Source organism: Galeopterus variegatus, unplaced genomic scaffold, assembly GCF_000696425.1.
Source record: "Galeopterus variegatus unplaced genomic scaffold, G_variegatus-3.0.2 Scaffold7702, whole genome shotgun sequence".
Classification (NCBI taxonomy): domain Eukaryota; kingdom Metazoa; phylum Chordata; class Mammalia; order Dermoptera; family Cynocephalidae; genus Galeopterus; species Galeopterus variegatus.
The window spans coordinates 12,663-29,025 of NW_007733813.1; the positions used below are offsets into that span (position 1 = coordinate 12,663).

The window sequence follows — 16,363 nt, forward strand, 5'->3', positions numbered from 1 at the left end:
CTCTTTCAAGTCCGAATGGTACATGTACAATCCCTCCACAGAGCTGCTGCCCCACCCCCTCCTCCTTGCCTAATCAATGTCTGCCCATCCTTCAGACTTGCTCATTGTCACTTCCTAAGAGAAGACTTCTCTGCTCCATGTCCTTCTGCTAAGTGGTTGCTTTTGTTCTCTCTCTCACATAAATAACCTGTTATTTGCCCAGAGCCCTTACCACTTTAGTATGTAGGCATTCATAATAATTAAATATCCATGATTATTTATTAATATCTGTCTCCCCTGCTAGACTGTAAGCACAGTGAGGCAATGCTGCCTTTTTCTGCTCACCACTGAGCCTAGTGCAGTGTTCGGAACACAGGAAGCATTTAGTAAATTTTTGTTGAATGAATTAATAGAAGAAAGAGTAAGAACTGCCAAATGAGCTGTTGGTTACAAATTTGCTTACTGTGTTCTATCGCCATGAGAGGTTTGGAGTCACTGAAGTATATATATTAATTAATATCTCAGAAAAGGACTTTTATGACCATGCATTTTTAAAAGTCCCATTACAGCTGAAATATTTTTTTTAACCCTAAGCATCTATAATTTATGCAGTAACTCAGTTCTGGGTTCCTGTGATTCCAAATGGATAGGTGCTTTGTTCTTTAAGGCATTGAGAGCTTATGGTGAACAATATGAAAATGGTTTCTTGACAGTGGTATTATCTGATGTCGGGGATTCTCTCCATGTTCAGCCTCTTCTTTCAAGTCATAAAAATTTCTCTCTGAATAGGTGGCCACTCAGAAAATGGAATGCTCTCTTCATTGCTCACTGACAGACCCCAACATAAAGTCACTTTTCAGCCATGGGGCAGCCTAGCATGCCTCTGGCAGGTGTTTTGATGGTAGCCAGCACCATGAAGCTGCCTGCTTGCAGCGGCACACTGAACTTTGTTTACAGGTGGCCACCACTGCACATTTTCCCTAACTACATTAATAAACAATGGAGAGGAAGAAACAGTTCCCTTACTTTCCAGGTAGGCTAAGCAATTTATCTTAATTACTGTCAGTCCTTAGTGACTACTAAAAGGATCCTAACTGTTCACCTGAATATTGATGATGTGAATTAGTAGTACATTTTCGGACAGCCAGCTATGGATTTTTGGGTTCTCTGACATGTACTTTTTTTTCCCAATTGAATTTACACACACACACACACACACACGCATATGTATTCTAAATGGATGCCTTTTCTTATTACAGTCAGTCCTTTCCCATGGTGCTGTGGCAGACTGTGCTGTTGTTGGCAAGGAAGATCCTTTGAAAGGTCATGTCCCCTTAGCACTTTGTGTGTTGAAAACAGGTAAGACATCTTTGTTCTCCCTGATTGTTTGGCCCCTGAATGATTTACTAAGGTTAATTCAGTGCTTACCATCTGAACTTTTTCCTTAGATATAAATGCAACAAAGGAACAAGTTTTGGAAGAAATTGTCAAACACGTTAGGCAGAACATTGGCCCTGTGGCTGCTTTTCGAAATGCAGTGTTTGTTGAACAGTTACCCAAAACCAGATCTGGCAAAGTTCCTCGATCAGCTCTATCTGCCCTTGTCAACGGCAAGCCATATGAGGTAGATTATCAGGGAGTTTCAATACTGGGGTCTGAAATGTTTTTCTCCATTTCTGTGGCATCAGCAAAGCTCTTAAACAATAGTTCTCAAGCATGAATTATATCCCTAGAAAGCACATAATAGTACTACTTTTTCATGTGAAGGGGCATTGCCATTCACTCTATAGGAATGAGGGTTTTGGAAAGAAACACAGTTAGTTAAGACCATATGCTTTGATTATAGGAACTAGCATGTGGAAATATTTTTACTATTAGTAATTGTCAGTTAAGTTCAAACATACTTGTGGAACTCAATCCTATTGAATTAAAGGTACAATTTCCCTCATTATAGTCATCAATGATTATTAGTAAATGAGGAAGCAGAAAAATTGTGGCTGACAATAAATGTTTGAAATGTTCTAATTGATACACATGTTAATTATTTCTCCTGTTTTGAGTGACAATTATTTGAGAAAACTTCAGGCTGCTTCAGTCATATGTATTCCTTTAATTGGTGTGCACATTATTTGTGTATAGTTATGCATATTTTTATCATAAAGACAATGAAAGGCAATGCAACAGTAAGGAACAGCTGTTTGAGCAAATACAACAACAAAAAAATCTTTCCACAGAAGCACATAGAAAGGCTCTTCAGAGGAACTCTAGAGAAAGTACCATCTAGGAAAATAGTTTTATTAATTGAACAATTTATTTTATTACTTTGAAAGACTATAGATAAATTTTAACATATGTTAAAAGTTCCCTGTTTTGGAACATTTCTATATGAGTATTATAAAATAATGGGGAAGACAGCATTGCATATCATTGCTTAATTGTAGAGAGAGTGGAAGAGATTCACGAAAGAGCATTCATCTGACTCTAAATTTCTTTTCAGGTATCTCCTACAATTGAAGACCCCAGCATTTTTCGCCACATAGAAGAAGTGCTGAAGCAGGCATCATGACTTTTATGTTCTATTTTGAGTCCATTTGAGTTAATTTTCTAATTGAAATTAAATTATATGAGTTATTTCCACAAAACAAATATTTAAATGGAAATGACTTGCAAACTGAAATGTGAATTATAAAGCCTGGCCTAAACAAATTTAATTAAGACAAGTGAAAGACCTGCACTTTCTGTTTGATTTGACCCCGTTAACATTGTTATTAGTTACCTGTAACAGGGCTCATTATATATTGTCTAACTCTTTGAGAAAAATGTGTCTAGTGTATGATTTTTTAAAAACCGTACCCTCCAAAAACATATTTTAATGGAAAGTGACACTAACACAGAGTCAATTCCTGAAATTAAGAATCTACAGCTTTCATTCAAAATCTAAAACTTAAGTTGAAGTCAGAAAATAATTAAAATTTTTCTTATAGAAATTCTGAACATTTTCTAATATTGTTTAGATAAGCACATTGTTTTAAATAAAAGATAAAATGGAAAGTTTAGGTAATTATCTAGGGCGGAGGACCTATCTAGCCATACTATTCCTAAGGGAAGGCTGGACTCCAGGGTTATAGCCCTGCCTTCAGGACACCTTTTACTTAGGTAAGGGAAATCCCATGCTTGGCAGAGAGCCCAGAGGTCACTTAGTTCGATCTATTCATCATGGAGCCGAGAGTTCCTGGCTATAGCCCTGCCTTCAGGACACCTTTTACTTAGGTAAGGGAAATCCCATGCCTGGCAGAGAGCCCAGAGGTCACTTAGTTCGATCTATTCATCATGGAGCCGAGAGTTCCTGGCAGCTCCTTCTCACTTCTCAGATTCTGTGCACTCTTTAAAGAGTCCAGCTTCCTATAGAACAAGAAAATGATATACAAACGGGGTAGGGTAGCAAGGAAAACTCTTAAGGAAAGTATGTAAACATTTTTACATTAGACTAAAGATCAAGGGGACTTCCAGGCAGGTAGTGTAATGTCAACTTTTGAAGTGACCTTGAGCCACTTGACCAAAATATCACAAGGACAACAGGGAATGATTAGGACTGGAGAGCACTTGCTCCATCTAAGGGGGCAGCCCCTATTCAGTCCCGGCAGAATATGGCCCCAGAGGGTGATAGGTACTCTGCTGAAAGAGTCTCTAGTTTTTAAGATAAACCAAAAATCCATATTTTTATGTGAAATCTAATTTTTAAATAATAACTCATTAAAAATAAACTTTTATAAAACTCAAGCATTTAAAAAAAATTGAAAAATGAACTTATGGTAGTGTGCCAATAAACTAGAGTAGATAGATGTAGGTAATTAAATATTTGGTTTACTTAGCGTTTTCCATAGCATCAGTTATCAAAGGGTACATTTTAACACAAAAAGTATACCATGCCCATTGAAACTTTTGCAATCTTTCAGTCCATCAGGAATATTATCATCAAAAGCAGGATGTCCTAATACAGTAATCTGGGTACATAAAACGTATGGGCGAGATAATAGATGAGAGTTTATTTAGTTATGTGTTTCATAAAAATAACTCTCAACCTGTATAAAAACATCCTGAAAATGTTAGCTTTTGGAGTCTGTAGGCTATAAAATAAATGGCTTCTCAAAGTAAATTCCTATGTGCTTAAATTGTCTTCTTGGCTGTTACACCTGAAAAAATATATTCATCTAGTTGTTCCCTTTGATTATTTCATAGTCTCAATTAAACCAACTAGATAAATACTCTATAATTTGAAGCTGTTGGCTTTCTTGAACTGTCTCTTCTACTGAGTACATTTTATCCATTATCAAAATTTTAGTCTTTACAAATAACTCATTCTTAATATCTTAGCAGTAAAATGTATTTCCTTACTTTTTTCACGTAAGATTCATTTAATTTGAAATGGCAAATTCTTTAGCTAAATGTATGTCACTGTTCAGTTGCAAGATCCCCAAATTGTGTAAAGGTTACATCTCTGATCCTTTTGCACATTTTTTTTCTGGTAATCAAATCTAAAGGGACACTTCAGCAAGCAGGCTGGATTATTTTCCTGGTTGCAAGATCCCCAAATTGTGTAAAGGTTACATCTCTGATCCTTTTGCACATTTTTTTTTTCTGGTAATCAAATCTAAAGGGACACTTCAGCAAGCAGGCTGGATTATTTTCCTGTTTATCGGGACTTGGAAACATTGTGTAAGACTGGGAAAGTAGCTATTTCTTGTGTCTCATTAAGGAAATTTATCTCCTCTGCAGGGTCAGAAAAGTACTGCTACTTTCATGTGACTAAAAGCAGGGCAAGAAAGATACAATCAAGTCATCAGACTGCTTAACATTTGGGAGAAAAAAAGGAATTTTCTATTTTAATACTAATTTTAAAGCACTTTCACCAGGTAGTACATAAAATATTCTGAATGAAATGTGTCTTTAAAAACAACAACGCAATGTTACTAAAAAAGTGCAGTCATACTTAAATTTGCTAAAATAAATTCTTTGTGATCTTTTGATATTTTCATAGAATTTTTTACTGTAAGACATTGGAAAAAGGAAAATATAAAGTAATTCAAAATCTGTAAAAATGTGTTTTCCAATTAACAGAGCTATTTTCCTCATGAATATATATTAAGTATATACAGAGGAGACCTTCCTTACATTTGAAAAGCAGTTTTATTTATCTGAAAGTGTACTTGATGGGCTCTGATTATTAGAAATGTGAGAATTCTTAATGTTGATATTCCAAAAAGAGTAACACTGAGATTCTGAGCTTAATCCATTCAGTGGATTTAAAATCTGGTAGAAATTATCTTATAAATTAAAGCCTATTTTATGCTTTTTTTGAATAAAGCACTGGATCTTTTCTATTATTATATGTCTGGGTCTATTATAAGTAATTAATATTTCTTACTTGATTTTTAAAAGGAAACTTTAGTGATTAAATGGTGTATAAGAGTAAATACAAATCTGGTTTTAGCACTATAATAGCACAGTTTCCATATTATATTTTATTTCTATGAATAAAATATATTTTATTTCCATGGTCATATAAGCTTAGAAGGCATTTTTTCATTGTTTCGACTCAAGCAACATTTTTAGAAAATATAAAATCACTCCCATAAGCAAGTTTAGTACTCCCTCTTGTGGCAGACTCACTTCTGACGCTAAATATTAGATTGAAAGTCACTAAAAAATGCTTTTCATTATAGTTCAAGTAAATCATCCAACTTTATGTGACTAGAAAACAAAGCTTAAACAGAGAAATGGAAGTATTTTTTTTTTATTGACAATGGAGAGGATTTCTGTTACCATTACCTTTTGACTGAATCTGTTAAACAAAAATAGACATCAAAACAAATGTAATGTACGTGCAAACATAGCAAATTATAATACAAAAAGGAAATTACTAATGACAGGTTTTGCGCTTAATAAGATCAAGCAGCAGAAAATCAGCAGTTAGATAAATGATATTATTAAATAGATTTTACTTTGAAATCTCCAATATAAACAAAGAATAAACAACAATAACACCACCAAATAAAGCCACAGGGAAGAGATTACTCTTCTATACTTTTATACACTATTTATGTTAATCATTCTGTCTTTCATTTATTTCCTCTGATAAAATTGACTTCAGGGAAGTCACAACAAGGCCATCTTGGCTAAAAGCTTATAACATTAAACATGAGTCTGGCTAATGCCCTGTTACACTGACAAAAGAGAAGGGTTTCCGGGATTTTGATTTTCCAGTGGAAATGAGCCTCAGACTCTGCAGTGGTTGACATTCACTGTCCAGTGCTGGCTGGAGGTTCAGGATATTCAAATGAACATGTGATTCTCAGTAAAGAAGTTTTTCTTTTTTTCTTGGTCCACAGGTAACAAGAGAAGATAATGTTTCTTTTTTTAATATAAATTTTTAAAATAATTGCTTTTGACTCTTGTAAACAGTTTGGCTTTGTTTTGTATTGAAAACGAGATCGAGCCATCACAGTGCTATTTCTAAAGATATAGGACATCCCTGATTGCCTTTTAAGGTCTATTTTTGGCTCCAGTTCCAGGTTAAATCATTCTTTTTTACATGATCAGAGGCAGGTGTTCAGCTTTAAGTATCGACAGACTTGAAGGAGAAACATGTTGAAGCATGAAACATACTTCAAGGAAACATATTGATTTGACTTTTACAATTCAAAAACTGTAAAAATGGCAGAATGGTAAAATACAAACAGTACTTAGAATTGTCAAATGTTTGCACTCAAGACTCCATGAACCATATATTTTATTTTTTAAAAAATCATATTTATATCCATTTACATAAGACTTACACATTTAAAAAGAAATACACAATAATACATAAATGCCTAGTATATTACAGTAAAACATGAAAAAACAAGTGGTTCTTTTCATAAAAGCATCTGTTTTACAGAGTTTATGATGTGGATGATGTTTATTATTCAAATGACTTAAGCATTTTATTACAATTGTAGTAAACTAACCAAACTTAATATCTGACTCCCTCCAAAATCACATTTTCAGCTTTTAATAAACCATTACTCATGGTTATATTGATAGAATTCAGTCTTCACAAAGATTTTCACTGCTTGTCTTCTTAGATGGTAGTGCACTTTAGGTAGAATAGACTGAAAAGACGACATCTAAAATATGTAAAGAATAGTGTTAGTTCACTGGAACGTCCAAGCCTAGTAAATCCCATTCTACTCCTCCATGCAACCTGCCTACTTCTGCCTTAAAAGATAATGAAAAGGAAGTCATCTAAGATCTAACAAATAACTGTGTGAAATTAACATTTACTCTTCTCCAATTTTGTGCAGGAAAGCTTAATAAATAATAGGATTTGCTCTCTTTGTGGAAAGTATGGTAGTAATATGAACGAAGGAAGTCACACAAAATGTCAGCATGCCTTCTGAAAAATTTGCAACTTGCTAATTAATAAATTCAGTTGAGTGGACCTATTGCATGGGATAGATTCATATTCTAGTTCATATATTTTAGAGCTCTTAAAAAGATACCTTTGTTTAATTGTGATAAAAATATAGTGATAATAAATAGCATTTTAAAGGATCTGTGTCAGTGGTATGGCATCACTGATTCTTTCCAGCCATAATATACTTAGGAAAAGCTTACAGTTACTATTACTGACACAGAAGAAACAGGAAGTAGTATGTTCTGAATTATTTTTATAACAAAAATGCTAATGTTTTATCAAAATAAAAATTGATTTTTCTAGACTTACTTATTGTAAATAAATACTGTTATCCCATTTAATGGTAGAAACTAGAAAATATGAACTAGAATGTCATGCACAAAAAAACAGATTGCGAATAGTTAGAGAGTAATTCTACCCATCAGTCGAGAGCTAAGAAGCAAGCACTACTGTTCAAATTATAATAGTCATTTGTAAATTAGTGAAGTATTCAGTTCCTGGAGAAATTATCATAAGTGTAGAATCTATTATAAACAGTATTTTGGAAAGCCTCCTATTTAGCCAAATTATTATATACTGTAGATCAAGCCTAATTAGATGCCAAATTGTATACCATAATTAAATTTCTAATGTTAGGGTTGTACATTCTGAAATTTAATCTCTTATCTGAATGCTTTGTTATCATAAGTGTAGAATCTATTATAAACAGTATTTTGGAAAGCCTCCTATTTAGCCAAATTATTATATACTGTAGATCAAGCCTAATTAGATGCTAAATTGTATACCGTAATTAAATTTCTAATGTTAGGGTTGTACATTCTGAAATTTAATCTCTTATCTGAATGCTTTTGGTTTTATCAGCTTCAAATAGTCACCCAAATAAGGCAGCAAATCAGCTCCCGTATTAGGCCCAAGAGACCAACAGTAAATTGCTTGGAGCTTTTAGTTCAAGGCAATGAATAAACAGCACAAGGTGAGCTGTTCCCCTGCCTATAACTGCTTCATCTTCCCACCCCTGTGTACACGTTTAGTTCTAACTATCACTCTAAAAAGTATTTTTCCAAAATATTAATTCATTGAAAATGGTAAAATGTTTTGTGTAAAACACAGTCTTATGTTAAAAAAATTTTATGAACATTTGACATTTGTAAATCTAGGAAACCACAGTTTTACTAATAAGACTGTTTTTCAAAAAAACTCAATTTTTATATGGATTTAGAAGTAGCTTTCATCACCTAGTATTTTTCTCAATACAAATTCCTTATATCCTATGGTAATATAACAAGATTTTGTGTTGGTTGTATCCTCCATTCTTAAAAGTAATTTTATTTTTTTCCTATATTATAAGCCCCAGATACTTAAAATTCATATCTGTTTTCAACAAATATAAATCACATTGATGAAAAACAATATACTAAAAGTTCAAAATATTCAAGTTCTACTTTGGTTTCTAATATGAAACCATCTCTAAATCCCCAGATACTTAAAATTCATATCTGTTTTCAACAAATATAAATCACATTGATGAAAAACAAGATACTAAAAGTTCAAAATATTCAAGTTCTACTTTGGTTTCTAATATGAAACCATCTCTAAATCATTTTCCTGTCTCTGCCATTATTTGACTCTGTAAACTTGCTTAAATCACTACCTACCTACCTACCCTGCTTTGGCTTCCTTATATAAAATATTCAGTTAAAAATACAGGATTTTGTAAGTGCCAAACTCTTATCAATAAAATGCTATGTGATTCAATATAAAATGCTACGAAAAAGTAGAAAACTGTGGTAGCAATGCACTGATGTGTAATAATAGAGTGATAGGCCTCCAACAGACAGACCTTAAACCGTAACAGACAGATGGTGATGGGAAATACTAGATTAGGGTATAGTACAAAGATTCCTGTTTCCTCATCTAGCAGTTCAAAGGGGTTATCTCACTTCTGTACTACGAGGCCTTACCAAAGATTATAGTGTATATTTACTAGTCTATGTAGCTTCCAGTTTTTTTTGTTGTTGTTGTTGTTGTTGGTTTGTTTTTTTGGTCAGCCAAAGGGGAACTACTCACAGCAGGTCAGTGCTGCCTCCTTTGAGTGGCTTGTCAACATGAGTATGTGCGAACAGTGGAGTTGTCTAACCTCTGCAGTCTTGATGAAGCAACTGCAAATGGAGAAAAGGGCTTTAGAGGGACTTGGATATTGAGTACAAGATTTCAGATGAGAAAGACTTATTTTCCCTGTATAAAGGGATCCTGAACATCTTAGTAGACTTTCTCTTAGATACTAGCCACTCACATTCCTCTTCTCTAGACCAACTTACTAATGAAAATGTACCCCAGTGTAACTCAAATGAGCTTTTGAATTGTTACGTATTCCTCCTTAGATGAAATCTGTGACAAGAGCAGCACCCCAGGGTGCTTCTGTTTTTGATGCGAAGATTGTTCTTAGAGAACTAAGTGTGGTGGATTTTGTTTCCCTCTAAGTATCAAAGAACTTCTACACTAATCTAAATCATGTTAAATTCCTCATGAATTTTGCTGACATGTTCCATAATATTAACAAGTTATAAGAATTGCAGATCAAAGATCACAGTTTATGTTAGAGCTTATTTTAAGGAGCCATAAAAGCTATGACCGTGAAAAGAAATAAGATTCTAGGTGAGTATCTTAATAAGAAGACTGGAACTATTTTTCTTTAGCACCTACCAAACCAAAATAATTTTGTGACTACTATTTCAAAGTTGTTTCTCCTGCAGAATGACTGTTTTCCTTTGTGAAGTACATAACACAAGTCTAATGTCCACAGAAGGAAATACTAATTGAGAAATTACTGTTGGTTTTGTGTTTAATTCTCTTCTCACGGTTGTGCTTGTTTATTTAAGGCCTTCTGCCTTGGTCAGAGGTAAAAATATCTGAAAAATATGAATTTCTGGGTGAAATATTAAACTTGCAGTATTTTAACATGTAGGGTGACAGTGGAGTTCATTTCCATTTACTATGGACCTTTTGTCCAAATCCAACCTCTAACTTAAAAATATATATATATTTACTTTGTGAATAGAAGAGTAAAGAAACACAAATCATGGAGATGTTTATTGTTCTTCCTAGATGTGGACATTAGCCAAAATTGTTCTCTTCAGGATATTATGAATTACTTTAAAAATGTGAATAAAAGTGCCATGAGCTCATGCATTAGCAATGTGCAAAGAAGTCTGGTTTTTGATGAAAGCAAAGTAAATTTCAAGCAGAGCAAACCAACCCAAGAAAAGACTCAATTCCAGAAAGCTATGCAAGGTCAGAGAATTATACTAGCTCTTGCTAAACAAGCTTTTTACTTCATAAGCAGAAATGCAGAACTACTGTACCATCCGTTGTCATTTTCCTTGACTGCCCAGACGTTGTGGTTAACCTAAATCCAGCTGGTAATGTTTCTGAGGACCCGGGCATCATGCTGATTCCATGCACTTCACGAGGAGGAAACTGCCTTCTCCAGGTCGATCCACGTCTGAAACTCTTGTCGTCGCCCTGCCAGTACAGAGTTAGAATTTGATGCAATGAAAACAAGCAAACTAGTCCAGGTGCTTAAAGCTGTACGCTTAGAAACAGGTACATAGATTACGCCGAGCATACATATGGAATATTATGCTTGATCTCGAGTGTTCTATTAATTCCAAAATGAGAATGTAGGAGATTTGAAACAGAAATGTTTCTATAAAACTTTTAATATGATGTCAAATCTAAGATTTGACATCTATTAAGTCAACATCTTTGAAAACCTAAAATAGAACCCCAAAGTTTTTCCAAAAGGAATATGAGATATACGGTGTTACGCTTTATGCCAGCTGGTTTTATGGCATTGGATGATATACTTAATTGAGTCAGTTGTTGGGTAGATTACGTTTGACTCAAACACTTGAATAACATCACTTTTGTGTAGAAGGGATGTATGTTGTGGGAAAATCTATATGTGAGATGTCCTGGCTAATATGGGATACTATAGCCTATAATCTGTATAAAAAACTCTAAATTTGTGATTTATTTGATTTCATGTGATACGGAATTAACTTGTAATTTGTTGAAAAACATGTGCAGCCTGGACACCATTCTTTCAATAAATATGTGTGCTCTTTAGGTGCCACTGAAAACATAATATAAATCTTGTTACATTTTAATAATGTAATTCTGGTCGCTGATCCTGCTATATCTTAATGAAATAATCTCTTACCTCCCTATAGATACACAAAGTACACACAGTACAGATACAAAGATTTTTCTCTAAATTGGTAAGCAGCAACATGTAAGTTAGCATTTAAATAATATTACTCCTGTCTAATTCTAAGGAAAATATTAATCATTCTGTGTAGATCTTATCTTTCTATAAGTTTCTAATTTAGGGAAGGACGGTCTATGCCCTGAGGTTAGAGCCAAGTATTTGTTGTTTAACCTACTGCTTCATTTGACTTCATTTCAGCATATATAGTAATAGGTCGATATTCAGCTCAAATTATCATTGTCATAAATGAGCAACACTACAAGATATTCTTCTTCACAGACTGCCAATTCAATTAAGTGACATTTAAAGTCAATCTGGGGGGCTGGCCTGGTGGCGCACTGCTACAGTGCGCCACTTGGGAGCACGGCGGCGCTCCCGCCGAGGGTTCGGATCCCACATACAGACCGGTTCCCGCTCACTGGCTGAGCGAGGTGCGGACGCAACACCGAGGGTTGCGGTCCCGTTGCCGGTCCCGGTCTGGTACGGGCGCGACACTGAGAGTTGTGATCCGTTGCCGGACACGAAAAAAGACAAAAAGGAAAAAAAAATAAATAAATAAAGTCAATCTGGACCAAAAAGTCATTTTTATATAATTACATATATCCACTGTTAGAAAGTCTGTTGCCGGACATGAAAAAAGACAAAAAGGAAAAAGAAAAAAAAAAAATAAAGTCAATCTGGACCAAAAAGTCATTTTTATATAATTACATATATCCACTGTTAGAATCCCTATCATCAGTATCTAAATTTTGCTTATATTTGGTAACCACTGTACAGGTTAAGGATGTCTGCTACTCTTCTCAACTGCTGTGTTTTACATTGCCTTAAACCTCCAAATGTCTGTAAATGTAGAAAAGAAAAATAATCTTACAGTTGCAACCTCTATGACTTCTTGATTCTTAGAGAAGTTACTGCATTAAGCATAACTATTCTTCAGTTCTACAAAACACTACATTCCAATGTAGGGTGACAGACCTCTTATAATAAATGTAGGAGCTAAGGGCTTAAAAATTAGCCAGTAGGTCATGAATTTAAATTATGATTCCTTACTCCTGCTCTTTCAATATGTGTTACTGCATAAAGTTAATAGGAACCATCAGCAACAACATCATGAGAAAAAAGTTTTCATAAGATATGGCTAAAGATATCCTTTTAACTGGAGTCAATATCTGTAGAATTACATCAGCACTTTTCAAATTATTTCCACAGAAGCCCCAGAAATAAGTCCACTATGGTTCTAGACAAGTTGTTCTGTTTATTTTTGCTCATGCTAAAGAAAAAAAAATAAAAGAAAGAAGAACTGGACAAAAGAGACCACATGGTTTAAATGATAAAATCATGTATTGTCCTTTTAAAAATAAGAAAAAGAGGTAGCATATATTAAAGGCAGGTAGTCATATCTTATTTAATTGTCTCAATAGACCTTTCTGCTTGGTCATTACTGTCAAGGATTAATGCCATAATCCATACCCATATAGACTTCTGTCTCTACTTGTACAGTTCTAAAGGTCAATCCACATTTCATAATGTAGCAAAATGAAAGACCTTTAACAATTTTTGTTAAAATTTGTTTTGCAACTTTTAAGTAAGAATAGTTGTATTTTAAAGTGTATGAGTTTATAAGATTACTTTTTGAATCAACAATTTAGAATAAGGATTAAAAAGATTGTCAAACTATAAGACTAAAATCAGTTAAGTATTAACTGGGTTTTAAAAAATGTTAATCATTGTCCTGATTGGATAAGAGTATGAATTTATCAGAAGTTAGTTGGTCAAGACTATAGAGCTTATCTCTCTATAATCTTTTCACACAAAGGACAGCATGGGTTTTATAAAACCAAGATCATCTACCGTGTCCATTTGAATATGAAATTATTGCCCCATTTTAAGATTTGTTGAAGTCATTCACAAAATTATTTTAATCAGCTTATCTTCATAGCCAAGAAAGACCTGCAGTTTGCAATAACGAATCACACATCTCTGTACTTTCCACTTCAGAACCAGATTTCTCTCCCACTTTTCCCAGAAAGTAAAAAAAAAAATAAAAAAAAAAAACAACTCAGGACTATTAAGTATCTTTCAATCTATGGGGTTTTGTTAATATCCCTTGTATTCATTCATCTTAGGAGGCTACTTACATGTTTATTATTTTCCAATCATCTAAACATGCATATAATATATATAGGAATTCTTACTCTCAATATAACTTTCAAATCCTATGACTATTAAAATGTTACTCACCTGTTTTTAAAGAAAAGTCAATATTGATACTTAAAATAATGAAAAGCTTCCCATTTGTTGAAAGCAAGTTTTCTCTTCATTTTAATATCCTAACATTTCCTGGGAAGATTATACTAATATTTTAAAAATAAGCACATTCCTTATTAAACTGAATTTATCAATATTAGTATTTGAATTGCTTATAATTTTTTAAAATGTTGCTCAACAGTTTGCAGTTATAGCTCATAAAAATCTCTTTCTGAATTGCTTTTTAATGTTTCTAACTGCTGGGATGATAGTATTTATGAATTCATAAAGTTCTTTCCAAAATTAAATGAGTAATATAATTTAATATTTTAGAAAAATTCTGAGGAAAATTTTATATTCTACCCATAGAACAAGCATCTGATTAATTTCCAGGCACTATTTCTGAAAAGCAAGAATTTTTCTTATACTCTCTGAGATCCCTTTTGAATGATAGGTAAGGACTTACTTCATCCAGTCGCCGTTCAGTTCCCAGAGCCAAGAGGTTATTGTATTCCCTTTCAAGAATCTGCCTTGCCTGTTGACATTAAATTACAGTTACCATCACTGAAATCACATTTTATTTTAAAAACATATAAGCTGTATTTATCTGAGAGTGCATTAAAAACCATGTTTTATTTGTGATTCCTTAAATTTTTTAGTCCTACACATTTACCAGACATTGTAAATTTTAGCTATAAACACTAGGTAGAGCAAATATTTTTTTGTCTGAGGATGGTGGAGAGATAGCCTCGAATAAATGTCTGAGGTCAAGAGGTTTTCACCTCACTTTGTTATTTTATTCCAATTGAGTATATAATATAATAAACTTTGATATATGTAAAAACATGATAAAAAATGAAGTTGGACTGCCACATTTTTATTAGATCTATGCAGGTAGTTCTCAAACCGGATCAATGATCATCATTTGGGGAAACTTTAGAAAAGGATTCCTGTGTCCTATTTCTTGATATCTGATTTCTTAGGACTATGATATAGGCTGGAGGCTTTATTTTTAATTTGTAAAGTACACTGTTAATTCATGTAATTATCCATATTTGGGAATCACTATCATACCCAATGCTAATTGTATAATTCAGACATGTAAATAGAAATGACTGCCTCTCAGAGAAGCAGAGACTGAATGCCATCTGCTAGGGATTTTGTTTTGGGGAATCTGGTATTCAGGTGGGAGGTTGGGCCACATAACCTCTAAATCCCCTCCTGTTTAATTGTATGATTTTGTTTTGGCTAGATATCTAGTAGCTTCAAATTAAAACCCCAGTGACACATTTGAAAGGCTGAGATAGCTTTTATTAGAATCATGAATACACAGCCAAATTCTTTTTCTAATACTTTAGTTTGTCATTATATAAACCAGGATACAGTGAGACTACAGCACAAAGGGGCTTGCCTGGGTGTTCTGTGTTGGAATCTGTAATAATAATGCTAAGCTGCTGTAGTCAAAGTTTTCATCCAGGGCTATAAGTGAGCCGTGCACACCACTCTCAAGAATATTATTTGCATACTCTCGAAGTCCAATTGCTTGTATCCAGCGAATAACTCGATCATTGCTCCACACCAACACATCTAGGAAAAGGAATCCATCATTTTAGGCTGCAGTATTTTGCATAATAAACAGAACCACTGGCTGAAATGAGCTGCAGATATCTGGCCAGGTTGCATTTATCCAGATTTATCCACTCTCTAATATACCTGCCTCCCTTCGGTTGCATGTATTTACTGTTCTAACAACTGAACTTTTGCTCTGTAAGTCTAGAAAAAAAGTTGTCATTTTCAGAGTGTTTGGTATTATTGAAATGACAGCACTTCCATCACATGGAACAAAATGTCTCCAAGTATTCCTCGTTTTCACACTAGAGCTCTAGGGGTCCATTTGAAGTTCAATGTTTTTACCACCAGATGGGGACATTTCTTATTTGTGTCTTGATAAACAACTTCAGTAAACAGCAAAATGAGATTCTAATACTGTTTTTCATTAGAAATGTTTATTAACCACTACTTAAGCATTACAAATAGACTAGAAGATACTGTTTTTCACCTGAAGTCATATGCAAGAACAAAACAGAACAGTAAGACAAAACAGGAACTAAATAGATTGATACTTCTCTATTACTGTCGATTTATTATTTTCCAATTACATAGTAATGCAAAATTCAAGCTCTAGTCAAAAGTCAGAAGTTGTTTTTCCTTTGTTAAAAAGTAGTATTTTACTGAGGAACAAAACACTTAGATTTTTATTTTCTAAAAATAAAACCTGAGAAAAATGTCATGAGTCCCTTTTATAGACAAAAACATATCAAAGTGTATTTTATCACTTATTTTTTTTCTGTTTCTTCTCATAATTACTTAGCTAAATGCTACATAAAAATTAGCAAAATAATCAGAAGGAA

The 16,363-nt window shown here is 33.6% G+C and overlaps 2 protein-coding genes and 1 long non-coding RNA gene across 3 annotated transcripts in view; 1 reads left to right on the forward strand and 2 right to left on the reverse strand.

Annotated features, from left to right (window-relative positions):
- Positions 1–472: 472 nt before the first annotated feature.
- LOC103607768 (acyl-CoA synthetase short-chain family member 3, mitochondrial-like) lies at positions 473–2,793 on the forward strand. The gene is made up of 3 exons (XM_008592228.1): positions 473–1,338; positions 1,428–1,603; positions 2,477–2,793. The coding sequence occupies exons 1-3, from the start codon at positions 1,152–1,154 to the stop codon at positions 2,543–2,545; spliced, it is 432 nt and encodes a 143-aa protein (XP_008590450.1). The 5' UTR covers positions 473–1,151; the 3' UTR covers positions 2,546–2,793.
- Positions 2,794–2,902: 109 nt separating this feature from the next.
- Positions 2,903–4,534, reverse strand: LOC103607769. Its single transcript, XR_551991.1, has 2 exons — positions 3,228–4,534; positions 2,903–3,113 (listed from the first exon to the last, which is right to left on the reverse strand). It is a non-coding gene; the product is annotated as an uncharacterized LOC103607769 (long non-coding RNA).
- Positions 4,535–5,757: 1,223 nt separating this feature from the next.
- The window catches only part of PPFIA2 (protein tyrosine phosphatase, receptor type, f polypeptide (PTPRF), interacting protein (liprin), alpha 2), a gene marked incomplete at its 5' end in the record, with an annotated part of 84,941 nt that continues 74,335 nt past the window's right edge, over positions 5,758–16,363 (reverse strand). The window contains 5 exons of the mRNA XM_008592229.1: positions 5,758–7,145; positions 9,503–9,594; positions 10,798–10,957; positions 14,419–14,487; positions 15,364–15,539. Coding sequence (XP_008590451.1) covers positions 9,536–9,594; positions 10,798–10,957; positions 14,419–14,487; positions 15,364–15,539 — 464 coding nt within the window. The remainder of the gene's footprint in view (positions 7,146–9,502; positions 9,595–10,797; positions 10,958–14,418; positions 14,488–15,363; positions 15,540–16,363) is intronic.

Excerpts from the sequence above, each read along its gene's own strand:
- LOC103607768 (XM_008592228.1), top strand. The coding sequence starts at position 1,152 with ATGTACTTTTTTTTCCCAATTGAATTTACACACACACACACACACACA. Across the intron at positions 1,339-1,427 it reads ACTTTGTGTGTTGAAAACAG|ATATAAATGCAACAAAGGAA; the intron begins GTAAGACATCTT and ends CTTTTTCCTTAG. Across the intron at positions 1,604-2,476 it reads TCAACGGCAAGCCATATGAG|GTATCTCCTACAATTGAAGA; the intron begins GTAGATTATCAG and ends ATTTCTTTTCAG.